The 18,233-nt window shown below is 32.2% G+C and overlaps 1 protein-coding gene across 3 annotated transcripts in view; it reads left to right on the top strand.

Annotated features, from left to right (window-relative positions):
* Positions 1-1,067: 1,067 nt before the first annotated feature.
* The window catches only part of LOC105198587 (protein kinase C, brain isozyme), a 129,640-nt gene continuing 112,474 nt past the window's right edge, over positions 1,068-18,233 (top strand). The window contains exon 1 of one of the 3 annotated variants that reach the window (XM_039452630.1): positions 1,068-2,484. In XM_039452630.1, the coding sequence (XP_039308564.1) occupies positions 2,300-2,484 (185 nt within the window). In that variant the 5' untranslated portion in view covers positions 1,068-2,299. The remainder of the gene's footprint in view (positions 2,485-18,233) is intronic. The other 2 variants (XM_039452634.1, XM_039452631.1) reach the window with 2 other exon arrangements.

The raw sequence follows: 18,233 nt of genomic DNA, 5'->3' as shown, positions 1-18,233 counted from the left end.
CTACCGCTTCGAAATTAAATAAACGTTAGAGCAAATATTTTATATTAAACTGTTGATTAAACAATCGAATAGTATTGGTGAAAAGGATGAGGGATATTCCACGGTTAACAAATAGAACATTAGATGAGAAATCAATAGTTATGACATATGAGAAATTAAATTAAGTCTCAAAAAGATATGGTTCCCTTCAGGGTCGCGATTACAGTGGTGTGTTGACTATTCGCGCCAATGCGCGCCGAAGAGATGCTATGAATGCGTTCGACATTAGAGACCTGCGACTACTGTTTGCAACGGATACAGCTAGTGGACCGGACTGTGCGTTTTCGTAGACGAGTCGAAGATTTGCGCAGCAACTTCGCCTGTATAGAATCGTCCAACCTCAGAGGGGTTGACCTCTGTCTCCTTTACGAGTAAGTTTTGGCGTTCTCTTCGGTCCATCGACCGAAGGTCCGCGCCGGACAGAATGAGAGAGAGAGAGAGAGAGAGAGAATCGTAGGAAAACGTAAAAATCAGGATATAGGTGAATGAAGGCAGAGGTCGCGTTTCCACCACCACTGCCACCACCATCATCACTATCATCACCACCACCACTACAACCATCAACAATAGCATTATTCTCCCTTTCGTCTCGATTCTGCTATAAGTTCATAGAATGCATTCCGCACAGGAAAAACAGAGCAAAGTAAAAGTACGATCCAGACATTTATAGATTAAAAAAGAGGAAGAAAGTGAGCAAGAAAACGAAAATATGCATTTTTTCCTTTCTATTTTATCGCCTGTTCCATCACCTTCTTCACCGATCTCACCGTCGCATGCAGCTCGTGGGTCTCGTGGCTGCTACCGTCGGTCGCATGTCGATATTCGAGTGCGCGGCGCAGGCTGAGCAGTGGTTGTGCCGAGCCACTGCGCCGAGAATCTAAAATTATCGGGTAACCCGCGCGCACGGTTGAAGGCAGTTGAAGGGAGAAGAGAGGAAAGAGAACAGAGAGGCGCGGTAGCACAGCGTCGCGCCGCGGAACGGACAAGGATGGTCCGCTACGTCGGCGTAGAATAGATAGGAGGGGCGGGGGGGGAGGTGACCTCGCAGGATAGAGAGAGATAGATTGGCGGATGGTACATCGACGACTGAACCAGGTGTCGAGACAATCGAGACGGTTCGTAGCGGCAACAAGGAAGGCACAAGGTAGCCGAGAGAGACAGACAGAGAGAGAGAGAGAAAGAGGGAAAGAGCGAAAGTAAGACGAGAAATCGTAGTGGACGAGTGGTAAGAGAAAGAGGGAAAGTCGTTAAACAGTAAGAGAAAGAAACAGCCGAGCGGTGAGAGCGAGCGACAAAAAGGAAAGGTGGGCGATGAACAAGGAAAGCCGATTGATTTTCCGATAGTGGGAGTACGTGGAAGAGAGACGGTACGACAAAGTAGACGAGTATAGTAGTATTCGCTATTATGAGCGTAGTGGAAGCGAGAGGGGAAAGGAAACGGGAAGGTGCGCACTTGGCGGGAGGAAAAAAGATAGTGATACGCTGGCAGAATCGTGTGCATGGTGTGCGCGCGTTGAAATTGAGAAAGAGAGAAATAGTGCTGTTGTAGAGTAACGAAGACAGCGAAAACGAAAAAGAGGAAGAGAGAGGAAGCAATACACTCCCGCATCAAATTGAAGTGAGACGAAAGGAGAGGAGCGTGAAAGCGCAGCGCCCGGTGAAACTGAGAGTAGGAGGGAGCCGACGGGGCTCTGGGATAGCCGTTGTCAAGCCGACGTGTCATCGAGAGAGGAGGTGCGAGCTCCAGGAGCGGCAGGAGAGTGTGCTATCTAGCATCCAGACTCGATCGGACGTTGCGAGACACGCTGAACGCTCGAAAGAACCACGCGCGCCGACGTCAACCGAGAGAGAGCGTTGTTTCTCTCTCTCTTTCTAATTCTCCCCACTTCCTTTTTCGTACTCCCTCCTTGTTGTCCGTCAAGTGTCGTGCGCGCGAGACACATCGTCGTCGGTCGTCGGAGCCGTGTGACAGCTCCCGCGCGCGGTTTCCACGACGTGCGAGTTCGATCGTCGTCAAAGAGCGGAACAAACCGCGCGCGCGTAACTGATAGTAGAACGCGAGAGTAGAACGCGACATCACGAACTAATCGAAGTTCCAGGGAGGAGGCCGACTCGTCCCCGGCGACAAGCCGCCCGCGAGTAGCACGGGGTACCATCGACGTCAACGTCGTCGGCGAGTCGATTCGTTGTCGATTGGTCGGTCAACGACAGTAAGAGCGGTAACAGCAATAGCATCAGCAGCAGCAGCAGCGACGGAACCATGGCGGATGACCAGGACTACACGTGCGAGGACTCCCTCGACAGCAACACCGCTTTCGCTAAGAAATTGCGGGGTCGGAAGGGTGCCCTTAAGAAAAAGAATGTCTACATGGTCAAGAATCACAGCTTTATGCCCCGATTCTTCAAACAACCCACTTTCTGCAGCCACTGCAAAGACTTCATATGGTAAGTGCGCTCTATGTCGAGTTTCCGTGATTGTCGTTCTACACGATACGCCAACCCATGCTTTCTGTTGCTTGTTAACAAGTTCTTCGAGACACATCGATTAGGTGCATTGAATTTTTTTATTTATTATATATGTACAATACAATGTAGAATAATGTTTAGCAAAATAATCAACTCTTAGAGAAAGTTAGGCGTTATATCGTTTTTTAAAATGACACATTGATTGTTTCCAAAGAATTAATGAAACCAAAAAGAAAATCTTGTTAAAAATATAGCCTCGTTTCTCAAAAATTTGTGACTCCAAATCGTAGGGCCATGAGAGTACTTTGCCGCGAGTAACTCTTTCCCCAATTCCTCGCAATGCGCGCAAATTCGCGGGTTGCTATTCGTATTTTCGGCTTTGTGACTGTTACAGTCGTTACTATCATTAGCTTCTTATTATTCGAACACGTTTCCGAAAATACGGCGGTGAACTGTGTGCGCGCTGGCACGCTTTTGCTCTCGTAAACATATCTATGCGTCGGATGCGTTCCAGTAACGATCGAGTTTGCATCCCCGGGAGAAGAGTAGGTGAACGCCTCAGGGAGGAACTCATCGTGGGATGGCTTGCATCGACAGACGTGCTCCGACAAGGAATGTTCATCAGCTCTCTTGATCGATCTTGACAAAAGTCGATCAATTCTGTTTACCTATATAATTTTGAACTTTTCCCTGATGACATTTGAATTTTTTAATTGAAATCATTTTATATTACACATTCCCAGTCTTCGGAAGATAAAGATTGATTTTTCATTCAAAATGTTTATAAACATTTTTTCTAGAACGATTGTCATTTTCCTTTTCCTCTTTGTTTTTTAAAGCGATATAACTTTATAATTTATGTTTAAAAGATATAAATAATCCTTTTTTTACATTTGATAATTATAATTGACATCTCGTTGTTGTATTTAAACATCGTATTTGATATCAACGATCGACTACGTGCTTAAGTAACAATGGCGCTAATTTTACCTTGTTTATTTATTCTTGTTCAATGTTTTGTCAGTCATAGATTTTTGTGCCGCGAATTTTTACAATCTCGTGCGTAACAAGGAATTAATAATCTCTGTGGTGGCATATGGAATATGTTCTAAAATTATTCATATATAACATTGATGCTGCTAACGGGTTTACCAGTTAGTGAGATATCTCTTGAATTCTCTAATACTTCTATTCCGTATGCATTGTATTCGATATTTTCTCGATTGTTGAGATAAAAGTTGCATATAGAATTTTCAATGAAATCGTGCGATTGTTTATGACATCACGGAGAAAAATGTGAGAGGTCTTTTTCTCTTTTTTTTTCTCACTCACTCATTTTCCAACAGATCGTCAAGCCGCTTTTGTACATGCTATCCGCTTCTAGCCACTTTTGGACTCTTCGACAGCATATGATAATGGAGCAATTTGATAATGGAATTTGGGGTTAATTTTTAGCAGTAACACTCTGCTTCTTTAGGTCAGTGCAGCTCTTTTTAGTTAACCTCGCCTATTTTCAATTATCTAATAGGATTATGACACAGGATGTTGTTTTTCAATTGCTACAACAAATTACAAGTATCATCTATTGATTTAAAAACGTAGAAAATGCATTTTTTATCTATGAACTTTGTGAACTAAATCATTCTTTCTCTTATACGGACGTTATATTAATGTTCAATTGAATGATTCGTCGTATGACAGGTTGACTTGCAAAAGTTATTCGGTTTGAATTATTTGATCAACTTTGTCAATTTCTTTTTTCAAGTGTTCATGATCAATGCTGCAATAGCTTCTCGCGTTGTGACGATGTGATGAGATATCCGTTCGTCTTCTTCCTCCCGTCAAGACAGATGTATAAATCCAGTTATAACGCTTTCGGCCCGATCAGTCAAGCGGACTGTGATTAAGCGATCCGGCCTTGACGCACTTGCGTCGTTCTTCCTCTGTCCAAATTAGAAACTTCTCCGTTGCGATGTAAGAATTGGCGGCGCCGCATTCTTACAAATGCTGTGTGCGTTCATGTATGCGTACGTAAGTACGCACGTGCCAACCTCCCATCGCTTCTTCGCGGCAGAACTTTCGGTTCAACCTCCTTCAATTCAGTGATAAGAAAACCCCGCGCGGTTGACGTGCTATAATTAGTTTGTTTAGTACATGCATTTGTCCTTAGATTTTGTAGAATTGAATAGTTTCGGGTTATTAGTAAATTTTTTATTCTCATGTCTTGTGGAAATGAACAATTTTGGGTTAATAGTGAATTTTTTTTATTAAAGTTTTGTGTTAATAATAAATTGTCTTTATTAAAGTTAGAGCAGCAATTTTATTGAAATAATTTAGAGTCGCGGAATTGTAACAGTTTAATTGTAAATTGAGACTAATATATTACTTTAACAATAAACAGAGAATATAATACTGAAGCGATTTACAATGAATATCAGAATTTGATTTGCTGAGCCTATTTATAAATTTATCATATCGGCTCAACTTTCGTTATTAAGTAACTTCCATTATTTAAATTTTTAATTTCAAGGCTATCTCTTATGTAAATTATAAAGACTTTCTCTCCATTACACCCTTATATTCCATTAAATCATAAAACTTTTACGTGTTTATCTCTCGCGTTAAGTTATAAACATTTATTTATAAAATTTTTTTTTCCTTTTTGTTTTATTAATATACGTTCGATGGAAAATAAAGTAGTTTAAACAATAAGTAATGACTATACCATAGGTGTATATTTTTTGAATCCCGGTACAAACATTGTAAAAATTTACATCGCGCGTTCCATTGTAAATCTATTTTTTTATAAAATGTCAAAATTATACATAGACACTTATATCAAAATTATCCATAGATCATCAGTTTGAAATTTCGTTGACGTTGCTACAATCAATTTCCATTTAGATTGAAAGTTCTCTAAAGGGATGGAAAGACGAATGTTCAGCGACTATGCATAAATCCTTTCTTTTTTAAACCCGGAATTGTTTTTATTTCAAGATATTGGTGCAATATGCTATACGTCGATGCTATACATTCATGAGATCGGAACAGAAAAAAGGCCCATTTACACACTCCGTAGCATATTCATCACAACAGCCAAAGCCATTTCCATAATTTGGAAATAAAAAAATTAATGACTGAATGTTGACCTTAAAAATGTTTAAGTTTGAATAACATAATTTAAAAAAACATTTGATTTTTAAATAAATTTTTAAATAATTTTAATTAGATTTTTTAAGGCTTAGCATGTCGTAACTTTGGCACAATAGATTATATATTAATCATAAACATTTTTTGACCATAATCAATACAACAAATTTCTTTTAAGAGTTAAAAGTCTTAACAATATACTTAATTTTGATTACAATAAAGCTTTTCCAATACATCACATGTTGTAGTTATAATAAAAGTACATAATCTACCAAAGTAAATTAAATTGATCCAATGGATGCAACTTTTTTTACAATTTTAATCACAAATTCAAAATTGTGATGTGATAGAGAAATTTGATAACTTGGTAATTTGAACGTATAATCCCAAATTATCAATATTTAGAGCAAAAAAAAAACTACGAGAAAAGATTATTTTTGTTGATTTCAGTATGTTTTTTTTTTAACAATATTATTACTAGCAATTAGCCGAAATTATCAGTTGCACTATAGCACTCATGAAGCGATTTCTTTATGGAAAAATGAAAAACGAAAAACGAAAGAAAGCTCATTTATTATCTAGCTTAGATTAAGATGGCTAAACTCGGAAAGTGATTTACTTGCCGGTCGCATACGGAGATACCATATGTCACAAAAAACTTCACAGTGACATCGCGTCCGGCATGATTTGCAATTGTTGACATTCACGTGTGCATTCGTGACCAACGACCCTGACAACTGATGACGTACATACGGCGTGTCGCATTTGTCGCACGACATTCCGCGATCGTGAAGCGCACGCATTGTGATGACCAAATGCATTTTGCGATGTAACAGTCTATACCAGATCGCCTCTGTTACTTACTCGCACCTCGGCATCGGGCTCTTTGACCAGCCTGCACTTGCCGGATGTTTATAGGCCAGACACGCTGTTGATTGCGCTGTTGACATGCGTTGTAATGTATATTTTGAAAGTTGACAAAATATTTGCATGCCACTTTTTTACATAAAAGGGGAGAATGTTATTGCAGAATGTTTATATCAAAGAGAATATGTGATAAGTGATCTGATTATATCATATTAGTGAATACAAGATACTATATGAGAATTATTTTCTTTTTTTCGCATAAACTATTATGAAAGAGTAAGATATATTGTATAATCACATTATTTTTTACTTGCTGTATGTTAACATTGAAAACTAAATGTAAGATCTATCAGAATTCCTTCAACCCTAATTTTTCTCTTTCTTCTTTTATGGAAGTCTCTATAGGGAATAAAAATGTTTCCCTTTTGCCTTCTTTTTTCTGAATTTCAATTTCCACAGAATTTAAAGAAAAATTGTCATGACCGATATTATTTTATTTTGCTATATGTATGACTTATCAAAATACTCCTAGCGATAATTATTGATAATGTGTAAGTAAACAGCAATAATTCCAATTTTAAATTGATGAATTAATGGAATAGTCAATAAATAAATAAGAAATTGAACCAAATTAGTTGATAAATAATAAATTAATAAACAAATTATTATAAATACATTTTTTTCTTGTAAAAGTGATATTTTAATTAAATCTCTATGAAATTTAAATTTAAAAAAGTATTAATTAGCATTTATTGTTTTAAAATCTTATTTTAATATAATACAATATTTCTCTTAAACAATCATTTACTGCCGATTGCAGTGACCCTACTGTTATCCTTAAGTCTTTTATTATTAAGATTAATAGAAATTTGTAGTATTTTATGTACAAAACGAATTTATTATCCGCTAAAACTATATGATTACCAAATTTAATATTTTAAGTAATTATCTCTGAAACAAATTAAAGCAAATAATTCAATAATTACCATTATTAATAAAATGTTTGAAATGTTCTATTTTAAAATTGTGAAATCTGATTACAAAAACAGGACTAATAACAAACTATTAAAAGTAATATTTATAATCTTTATAATTATCAAGATTTTAATATTTTTTATACATTACTTGCTGATATAGAGTGAATTAATTTTCATTGGGTTCATTATTACGAAGGTAATAACGAAGTTTGCGTTATCGCATATGTGAGGCAGAGCTACGTGGCAAGAATTAATTCTTCGTCGGCGTTGCGTAACGTTTCGTTAACGAATCTACGGATATTAGCAAGTAGGAGTGGATATTCGAGGAAAAAACGATTTGTAGGCGCGAGAGATGAAACGTTTTGTAAAAAATAATGGGAGAGACGAATTAATAGAACCGGTTTGCAGATTTATGACTTTCTATTCGAATCCGGTATCTTTAGCTGATTGTACTTCTCGGAGTTCACGAATCTTATTATTTCAATGACAAATCGACGTAAGAGAAACCACTATCGTGTTAGAAGGAGAAAAGATATCTTGTTTCACCGTCAGAAAGAATTAGATAGTTAAGAAACTTATATATGTTACATGTTACACATGTACTATATACACAGTTTTTTATTAGTGACGAAACAAATAATCTTTAATATATCAGATTATTTTTAGCAGGTATTTATTCAAAAATTAAAAGCTGCATAAATTTACTAAAATTTTATTTATAACCTAAATTGAAATATATGCTTTTGTCAATAATTTTCGAGAACTTTAAAATTGAAATAATGTCTTAATTATGGTTTATTTTACTTATTTGTATGTATTGATCTATATATAATCACGCATAACTTACATACATCATGTACATATATATACATATGTGACGCAAATAAGATTTATTTAATAGGTTTCTTGGTCTTATACGTACGTATGTTAAGGCAACGCTTGCCTTTCAACACATGACGTTATCAAGTCTTGTGGTTTTCTTCAGTCACTTTGTCAAAAAGGAAATCCGCGTAAAACGATTATTTGATTCAGTAACTTTTCGGTTATATCTTGGCTAAACGCAGAGTAAAAGTTGCATTTATATACGGTTATCTCACACGCAATTAATTGTGCTATGCTGTCGTTACTTAATTGATATTCTTAATAGCACGCTAAAAGCGACACAAGCTGATTCGTGTAATTAAAATTGATCAGTAAATTGGGAATAATAATCTTAAAATCTCTTTTTAGAAAGACTTTTTATTCAATTTTATTTTATGATTAAAATTCTTTTATATTACTACTTGGTATATTTTTGTTTATAAAATTTCATTTATTTTTTCCAAATATGAGATTATTTTGAAGTGAATAATAGTTAATACTTAAATATCACGAGATTATCATAATATGACAGCTATTAATTTAATTATTGGAAATGTATTGTGTACTGACCTATTTATGTAGCGGTTTCAGTTACTCCACTTGATCCTACACTTAAGGCACTTGTAACTTATAAATCTAGGTTAATACTACAGCTCTCGAAGTGGACTCCCAAATCATTTTCTCAATTGTTATATGTACTAATAGCATTAGTACATAACTGAACTTGCAAATTAATGATAATTATTCACTTAATGCAAATTTTTTTTACTATCCTGTTTCGAAAGTTTTCAATAAAATTTAATAGGATATCACACTTTTAGATCTGTCTAATTATCATCTTAGTGAAAAAATTTGATCTTTCCTGTACTATTCGCGTACGTGTTATTTTCCTTAAAAATATTTTTGTTTTTCAAAATTTAGAATATTAGATAACTGTCTTTATTTTTTTAACTAACGGAGAAATTCTTTCGTTATATTATTCCACAAAATTTGCTACAAATTTTATTATGCGTGATAATAAGCTGAGAACAATTGTTAAATGTTATGAGTAATGGTAAGAATTTTTGAAATATACATTAAAAGACATTTTATAAATGGCTTAATAAAAGTATTATGAAACATTAAAAAATATTCTGCTGTAAAATTTTTACAGCTCCGGACAAAATTTTCTTACATAATAAATAATGAAATAATATTTCTAATTAATACGAAATTTGTCTTTATGTGATTATGTATTTAACCCTCAGCTGACACACTGAGTCTTGTATACCTGGACTATTTACAAAAATGCTTGACATTTATTAACCGATACGAGTTAGAGGGACAGGAGTCGAGAAATATTTCTATCGATATCTCCATTACTGATTCTCCATGGTAGCAGTCTCCGCAAATCGAATGAAAATTTTACACAGTTGTGTTTTTTCAAGTTGTATGCACTACATCCAGTGTGTCAGAGACGTATCGTCAATAAAAAAAAATTAGATTTATCTTTAACAAGTAAAAATAAGTTGATTAACAACATTTTCTATACTTTTTTTATTTTATTTTTATACTCTGATGAAAGACCGGTTTGTTTCTGCGTTTTAATAAAAAAAATGTCACTATTTTACTGTAAGAAAAACGTGTGGATGGCCTACTTTTGTGAGATGTTAGATTAGGTTAGCGTTAATTTGTACATAATTTATAATTTACTGAAAAATAATTCAGAAAAATGTCGCAAAGATTACATACGAGATTGAACTGTAGCTCTTATCAAGCTATTTTTGACACATTGCCTCACTTCTTCAACGTTGCAAACGGTATTGCATGTACAAATTGAAAGTTTCTTAGATTATACAGACATTCCTGAAGTTTAAGATTCTCGCGATTCGTTAACAAAAAATGTTCAACATAAAATGTTCAAACCAAAAAGATGCTTATTATGTCCGTCTACTCTTGATCGAAAAACATCGTATGCTTGAAATATGACAAACCGATGTGTAAGCAACATACTGCAAAAGTTTATTACGAATGTTCCATTTAAGTAAATAATAATAAAGTATATTATATTGTATTATATTTTATGTTTCTTCAAGTTTTATAATCGAAAACGAATGATTTATTATTCTATCAACTTATCTTTTCTTGCGCTGAAAACCCACCTATCTTTTACTTTGCAAAATAAATGTATTTTTTGAAAATAATCGAAATAACAATATTTTTCTCTTAACCTTTAAACAAACCGATCCCGTAAAATACATAAACACATTTTTGGGTCTGGGAGACTTTTTCAACTTTGTAAAGCTATAACTTTGGTTCCAATCAATATTTTTCAACAAACTTTTTTTCAAATGAAAGTTTAGACTCTCAGAAATGTGACTGCATAATTGACATTGTCGAAAAATGATTTATTGTAAGTTATAAAAGAAAAACTATTAAGTAAAACTCAGAAATTGTTCAAAAAGCCACTTTTCCTTTAAAAAAATCATATCTTCGCAACAAAAAACTTTTAACGATTTTCAAATACAGCTTCTTAAGCTAAAGAGTCATACTTTCAAAAAAAATATGGTATTGTCGTTTATTTTAAAGGTATAATTATATAATAAGGAAAATATGGAGAAGGTATTTTTTGGTGTTTAAAAATTCACTTTTTTTTTTTAAATCATATCTTTGTAATAAAAAATTTTTAAGAATTTTATAATTAACGTTTTAAAGCTAAAGAGACATACTTTCAAAAAAAAATTATGTCACCATTTCTATTAAAAAATATTCTTATGTAACAAGGCAAATATGAGGTATTTTTGATTAACTCTAGATGTCTAAAATTGAAAATTGATGTGTTTGATAATATATTTCGGATTCTACGCAGAAGTCCTCTTTTTCACGGCACTATAGTATTTTTAACTTTAGACAATAACATAGGCGTACGGATCTGTTTGAACATGTTTTGTCCAGTTTTTTTAAATATAAGATTACTCACAATAAAAGTTTCACTCACATACTATATGGATCTCATTGATCCTAACAAAACTTTGCTGCCGTGCCATCTGAATTTTAGTTCACCAAAAAAATTGATCAACCATATCAATTGAAAGAGGAGATTTCAAACTCTTTTTACATCCTGATCCGAACCTCCTGTCTCATTTCGTCTTCACATAGAAAGCGTTCGAAACTTCACATGGGGTCTCTCAGACCCACTTATGTGTTTAAGGGTTAAAGTACATTCAATTATCTTTCAAAATCCGAAAAAATCTATCTAATGGTTTTTCTTTTGAAACTATGAATTCGAAACAAAACCGTTTTTTTCATGAATGCGTTATTTTTTCTCCTAAATATTTCAAATATATTCAATTTCTCGATTTTTGCACTTATTTATTCTTCTTCTTGATCTTTTGGCGTATTAATTAAAAATTTATTCAAATTCTATGCATTACATACAAAGATATACGCAATTGAAATTGGTCGGGTGACGTATACTCTATGTGGCAAAATATCAAATCCGCTACAGTGTGTCAGCTGAGGATTAATACTGTATGTGTATATCGTTTTTTTTTTGCTCAGTAAAATTCGAATTTGGGATCTTTGGACCATGATTCTCCCATTACATGTTACGTTTCTTCTATTAATAAATATATATATTATATGTATATATTTATTTATGATATAAATAACGATTTATTACCATATTACATGGCAAAATTGTCATGATTGACTAATTCTAAGTCAGAATGAAAATAATATAATGCATTAAACATTTTATTTAATGTATTGTATATGTTTATCGCTACTTGGCACTTATTATTATTAAAAAAAAGAATCATAAACTGTTCAACATATTTTAAAATCATTGAAAGTTAACTGTACAGTTTACAAAAATTATATAGTATATATATATATAATCAAACGTGTTTTATTTTTATTATATTAAAATGTATAATATATGTAGAAGATATTAATAAATCATTGAAAATTATATAAACTTTTTTGAAATACGGTGTTGTCGATTACAACTTTTAAGATAAATTTTATAAGAAAATTTTCTACGTATGAGAATAATAATAATCATCCTAATTCTGTAGTGGTCCATGTTGCATATTTGTGTCATTAATTTCTACGTGTAAATATACGAATGTGTCAGTAAATTCGGAATCTGTGCTGTTTAGTTACACTTAAAAATTCAAAATGAAAGTGTAGTATTGATCACTGAAATATATCTTCAAAGAAATTAATTATAAAAAAATAAAGAAAAATGTCGACAGATTCTTAATTTTCAAAATATTTTGAACACAATCAGAAAATGTTTAATGACAATATAAGGCAATATGGTTTCTAGAGAATTAAAAATAAAAGTGTAGATTTCTTTTTTTTTCACGTGATATTAAATCGCTTTTTTTCATTTTCTTTTCGTTACTCAATACAGTTTAAGTAGAAGTTTGAAGAAATCTAGGCTTTAAAGTGCATTTCATGAAAACATATCATGTTCATCATACGAATGTAACATCTACAAATACACGTACGAATACACAGTATATATAGGACATTAGTACATGTTAGGCCTATAAATCGCTGCACAAAACATCTGACTCTTCTGTCCACTTGCTACTGACAGACTGTCTCATGTTTCGCATACATGCGCGAATACACACAGAGTATTCCATAATGTACAATCGACGTGTTCGCAACGAGCTTATAGTTGTTGACCTATACTTGCATTCCCGTTTCTGTGATGGAAAATGATAACCAGCAAATAGGTTGGCGCTTTTCGATAAAAAAATAAAAGAGAAAATTCGAGAAATGTGGAAAATTTAATTTTAGGCTCAAAAATCTAATTTTACGCGGGAAGAAAACCGAAAAGTTTTCGAGATGAAAGCATGTGTTAAATTTACATTTAAATTAAATTTATTTAAATTGACATCATAAGTACTCTAGTTTATAATTTTTTTTTAAATACTCCGCAATTTTGAATATTACATTGTAAACTTCGACGTATCTTTGATGAGTTTTTCTACGAGGCAGTCAACTTCTTTTGTTAAAGATGAAGATGCTGTTACTATTTCCATCTTGATCGGAAACTTATGTATGAGTCGGAGCTTATGAAAAGTCATTTCCATCGACAACTTTATAACAGTAGTTTTAGACAGTAGCTCTTGATCACATTTCACATTATTTCCATTAAAATTGGAATCAATTTTAGATTTGGTAGTTGTTACGAGTATAGTTTTTAATTTTAAAATAAATTAAAAATTTTTTCCAAAAAAAATATGAACTTTTAATTCTTTGCATTTATGTAATTTATATTACTTTAATATTAAATAGAAATCTATAAAGAACTAAATCATATGCCACTTCAACTATCGACTCTAATTTGTGATAATACCGTTAAAAATGATAAGAAAAATAAAGAACACAGAACTTTCGTGGAAGAAAAACGTTTTACGGATACTGTTGATTTATCGGTTCATTTTTCCTTCGACGTATCCGATATGAAGTGAGACGTGAAAGAATCGGGTCGCTGTGACGATGTGAACGTAATGTTGCTCTCTCCGGATTTTGTATTTTGTCGAAAATTAAAGTGTATCTAAAATTAAATAATTTTTATTATCTATATAGATATTCGATCGAAATGTAGATTAGCGACTCGTGATTGATGATTGGATGAGAGTGAATTATCTCGGCTGGTTATTGTTTCATTGTCAAACACACGCAAACACTTCAGCAATCGCATCACAATCCACTTCGATCGCGGTAAATCGTTAACAAACGCGACATTGTTATACTCTCGACAAATCAACCGGATATTATGTCATTAACATTTGATTAATAAGAAGCAAAATATTCCGCATGATGTATCATGGCTTTAAACCTTATATAATTGAACTATTCATTATTTTTCCGCATGTTATTTTTTTGTTAATTTTCTACTATATTTTTATTGAATTACTTACATTGAACAGTTTTTTTTTTTAATTATTGTTAATTTGTAATTACACTTGCTTATCTGTTTATTAATATAAAGATCTTTTTTGTTTCTAATATTTGAAAGATAGAGCTTCTTAAAAAAGCCTTAAAAGATTTTTTAGATTTTTTCAGAAAATATTTTTTATTATGAAATGTATGTACTAAACGTGCAAAAACGTGATTAATCAATATTTAATTAAGATTTAAAGAGATAGATTCTTGGAAATATTTTTCTAGTAAATGTTAATATAGAGGTAATGTAACGATTTTGTATCCAACGTGTGTTGGTGAGATATATACACGCACATGTATATTACATTAAATAAGCATAATTTATCTTAGTGAATCTATGTATGTATATTGCCGAGCAGAGAAAAAGGATTAAATTGTTGGAAAAATTTAATTTTTTACTTTTTCTCAAAAAGAAAAACTTTATAGTGTAATAATGTTATACTCAGACAACACAGTTACGTTTTACAAATATTTAAAATAAACAATTTGGACGTTTTGGACATATCATGAAGTAAGATTAAAGAAACGTAACTGCAGAGACTGAAAGTGATCACGAAAAATGTTCCGAAAAATGTAGCGTCGCCATCTTTGACCAAATGTTAGACAAAGATAAAATGCCAAAATGTATTGTTTTATCTTTGTTTAACATTTAGTGAACCATAACGATAAAATCAGTATCCAAAATGGTGACGTTATGGTCCACGGAACATTTTTCGTGATCAACTTTTTTTCCCCAACTTATGCAGTTACGTTTCCTCAATCTTCTTTTATGGAACATACTAAAAACATCCAGATCAGAGCCTTGGAAAACGTTTCAAAAATGTCTAATGTTACTGTTTTGAACATGTCCGTTTTAGGATGTAGCGGACTAAAATTGAATTAAATTAATACGTTAAATAAATTCAAGTAGATCAAATAGCTAGCCTCGTTTGCAGCAAGATATCGGCTATGAAAGATTCCTTGAAGACTACTTTGTAAATAAAAAGTTATTTGGTCTAGATATGTCGTTGAAGTAGTCTGCCGAGTATTTAAATAAAGTTTTATTCTTTTTTTTTTTAAGGAGAAATTTTCTCATTTGCATGGCACACGCTGAACTTGGATGAATACGGACACACATACACACACACACACACACACACACATACACACACATATCACGCGTAAACTTGGTAAATTTTTGTTACTGACAGTAACGAAAGCAAAACTCGTGCAGACTTAAAAAAATGTTTGCTCGTCAAGTCAATAAAAGCAACGTCGCGAGCAGACGTAGAAAATTTTTTGCGTATGACAAATATTTTTAAAATGTTCAATGTAAATATACTTTGTACGTTGAATAATATTTCCAAAACATTAGTACTCCATGGACATTTGGATCAGATTGAAACCAAATCTGGATGTCCAATGAATATTGTGTTCTGTCTGGGTAATATAATAATAATCTTTTTTAAAGTACACACATACATAGATTTTTACAACTTTTAGAAAATTATTGTTTCATGCTCTTTATGTTAATTTTATGTTAATGATTTTCACATTTTTGTTTTTTTAGAACAATGTAAAATCAGTAATGTTTCTTAAATTGCGCTTACAGAATTAAGCTTTCTATTCCTATTTTAAACTACAATTTGTGTCTAATTCGCGATTTATTTTCGTCACGAAAAGGGCATTGCGCTCCATCGTCCATTATGAAGAACGATTTACGGGTGCTATATAGTTACGTTTCCTCTCGTTGTATGCCTCTTAAATTCACTTGAGAGCATGTCCCATGGCGCTCTACGTTAGTGTAACACTATAATGTGTATCTATAACAGTGTAAATATTCTTACGATATATATATATATAAAATTACACGCACACATACACACATATACGTAATATACATATACTCTTATTATTATATACGTTCTTATTCGACATATTCTTTTTGAATTGCGTAATGTCGATATTGTTACATTTATTGATTATGAAATTGCCTAATTAAAGATGTTTATCTAGCATATGCTAGAATAAAAGAAAAAATTAAGAATTTAATCCGATCTTATGTTTATATTATGCTATGCATTATATTCTGATCTAAAACGTACTGCATTTGAAATAACATAAGCTGCATATGCGTAGCATAAATTGTTTCGATCAATGAGCTTAAGCTTATCGCACATGAAATGCATAACAGAGCACAAGCATAACATAAGACCGCTGGATCAATAAACATCTAGCGTAATGTTGCCATATTGATTTACATATAACGTATAAGATCTCAAGGTACTTAATGGCTAGTATTCATAGTTGATTTTGACATTTAAGATCATCTTAAATACTATCGTAAGATGTCATCCACATCTTAAGGTAGATCAGAGAGCCGTATCAGCATCTTAAGACATTACTTAAAATGATCTTGAAATAAGAATCGATTATGAATACGTTCCATTGATCCAAGTCAACGATATATAAGTATATACAATAGATACATAGACTCAGCATTCCATGTTTTTCAGTGGTGGGGGATAAAGCCGGAAATTGACAGTTTAAGTGACTGTTGAGGGTCCGTGTGCTCTATCTCGCATTGTATTCTTTTCAGCTAAACTCCTTACACTGTTTATTTATACTTGTAACTATCGAGAGCACTTCTTTCTTCCTCTTTCTTTTCTCTCAAAAAAGAAAGAGACACAATAGACTCTGCAACCTAAAGTTATTAGATTGATAAAGTATTGCAATTGCAAATTTACTTTTTTAGTACTTGATGCAAAAAAAAAAATGCAGGGAAGTTTACATAGTATATACTATTTCGCATTAGGTGCACAGCACTATGTAGTATTATGTATTAATCTATCCATTTATCAGCATCGTGTATAAAGAAACGTGAAGAAATAATAATGTCAGGTTATTGCGTACGAAATGCGTTGATGTGTATTTTTATTTTTTGAATTGTACTCACATGTACTTTTATTCACTTTAGTACACTAAAACTTCAATGACAAATAAATCATATTAGATTAAAGAATATATAAATTAAGCATCTGTACACATTTCTTTGTTCATGAATCCAGACAGCACAATAAAGTTTTAAAAACGTATTTAAAGTGTACATTTGGGTCAATATTAAAAATATCCAAATTATATCCATGGATATCTTAGAAATGTTTTAAAAATATCCAGTATTATCATTTTAAACTTTTTAAAAAAATTTATTTTAGAACGCAACGGACTAAATTGGATTAAATTAATATATTAAACAAATTCAAGTAGACCAAGTAGCTAGCCTAATAATATCAATGTAACACGAATTTTAGACTACAATTCAAAATGATTTTTGTAGATTTTTTGTCATTGAAAACGATTCCGTAAATAAAATTGATCTATCACGTCGTATTTTTAAGCTATTTTAGTTTAAAAGTATCCAAAAGAGCCATTTTCACAACGTTAAGTCTAAATGACGAATGACAGGACTAGAATTCCACGCACTCAGAGATGGCAAGGTGTTTCCCTGAACCGAATGCCTTTAATAATAATAAATTATTGCAGAAATGCATAATGAGAGTTTTATTAAGAAACTAATTTTGTTTATCTCTAATAAATTTAATATAAAATCAGATAAATAATATTTACACATAATAATTTAATTTAATAATTATATCGATATTGATGTGTTAAATATTAAAATTGTCAAAATATCAATCATTATATGGTTTATATGGTTTATACGATAAAAGTCTTTACGTAATATCGGCCTATAAAGACAATTTTTTATTAGAAATTGGATATTAATGTAGATAAAATATGCACATACCGATTACAATAACTTGCGAAAATAGACATTTTTTTCTATAGATGCAATGAGATTAATTGTGATTTTTATAGATTTTTGCATGTTGAACACGAATCCGTTGCTCAACTTTGGCTATCACGTCACAATTTTCAGAAAAA

The sequence above is a fragment of the Solenopsis invicta genome, chromosome 1 (assembly GCF_016802725.1).
Source record: "Solenopsis invicta isolate M01_SB chromosome 1, UNIL_Sinv_3.0, whole genome shotgun sequence".
Classification (NCBI taxonomy): domain Eukaryota; kingdom Metazoa; phylum Arthropoda; class Insecta; order Hymenoptera; family Formicidae; genus Solenopsis; species Solenopsis invicta.
This window is presented reverse-complemented; position numbering and strand designations above follow the sequence as displayed.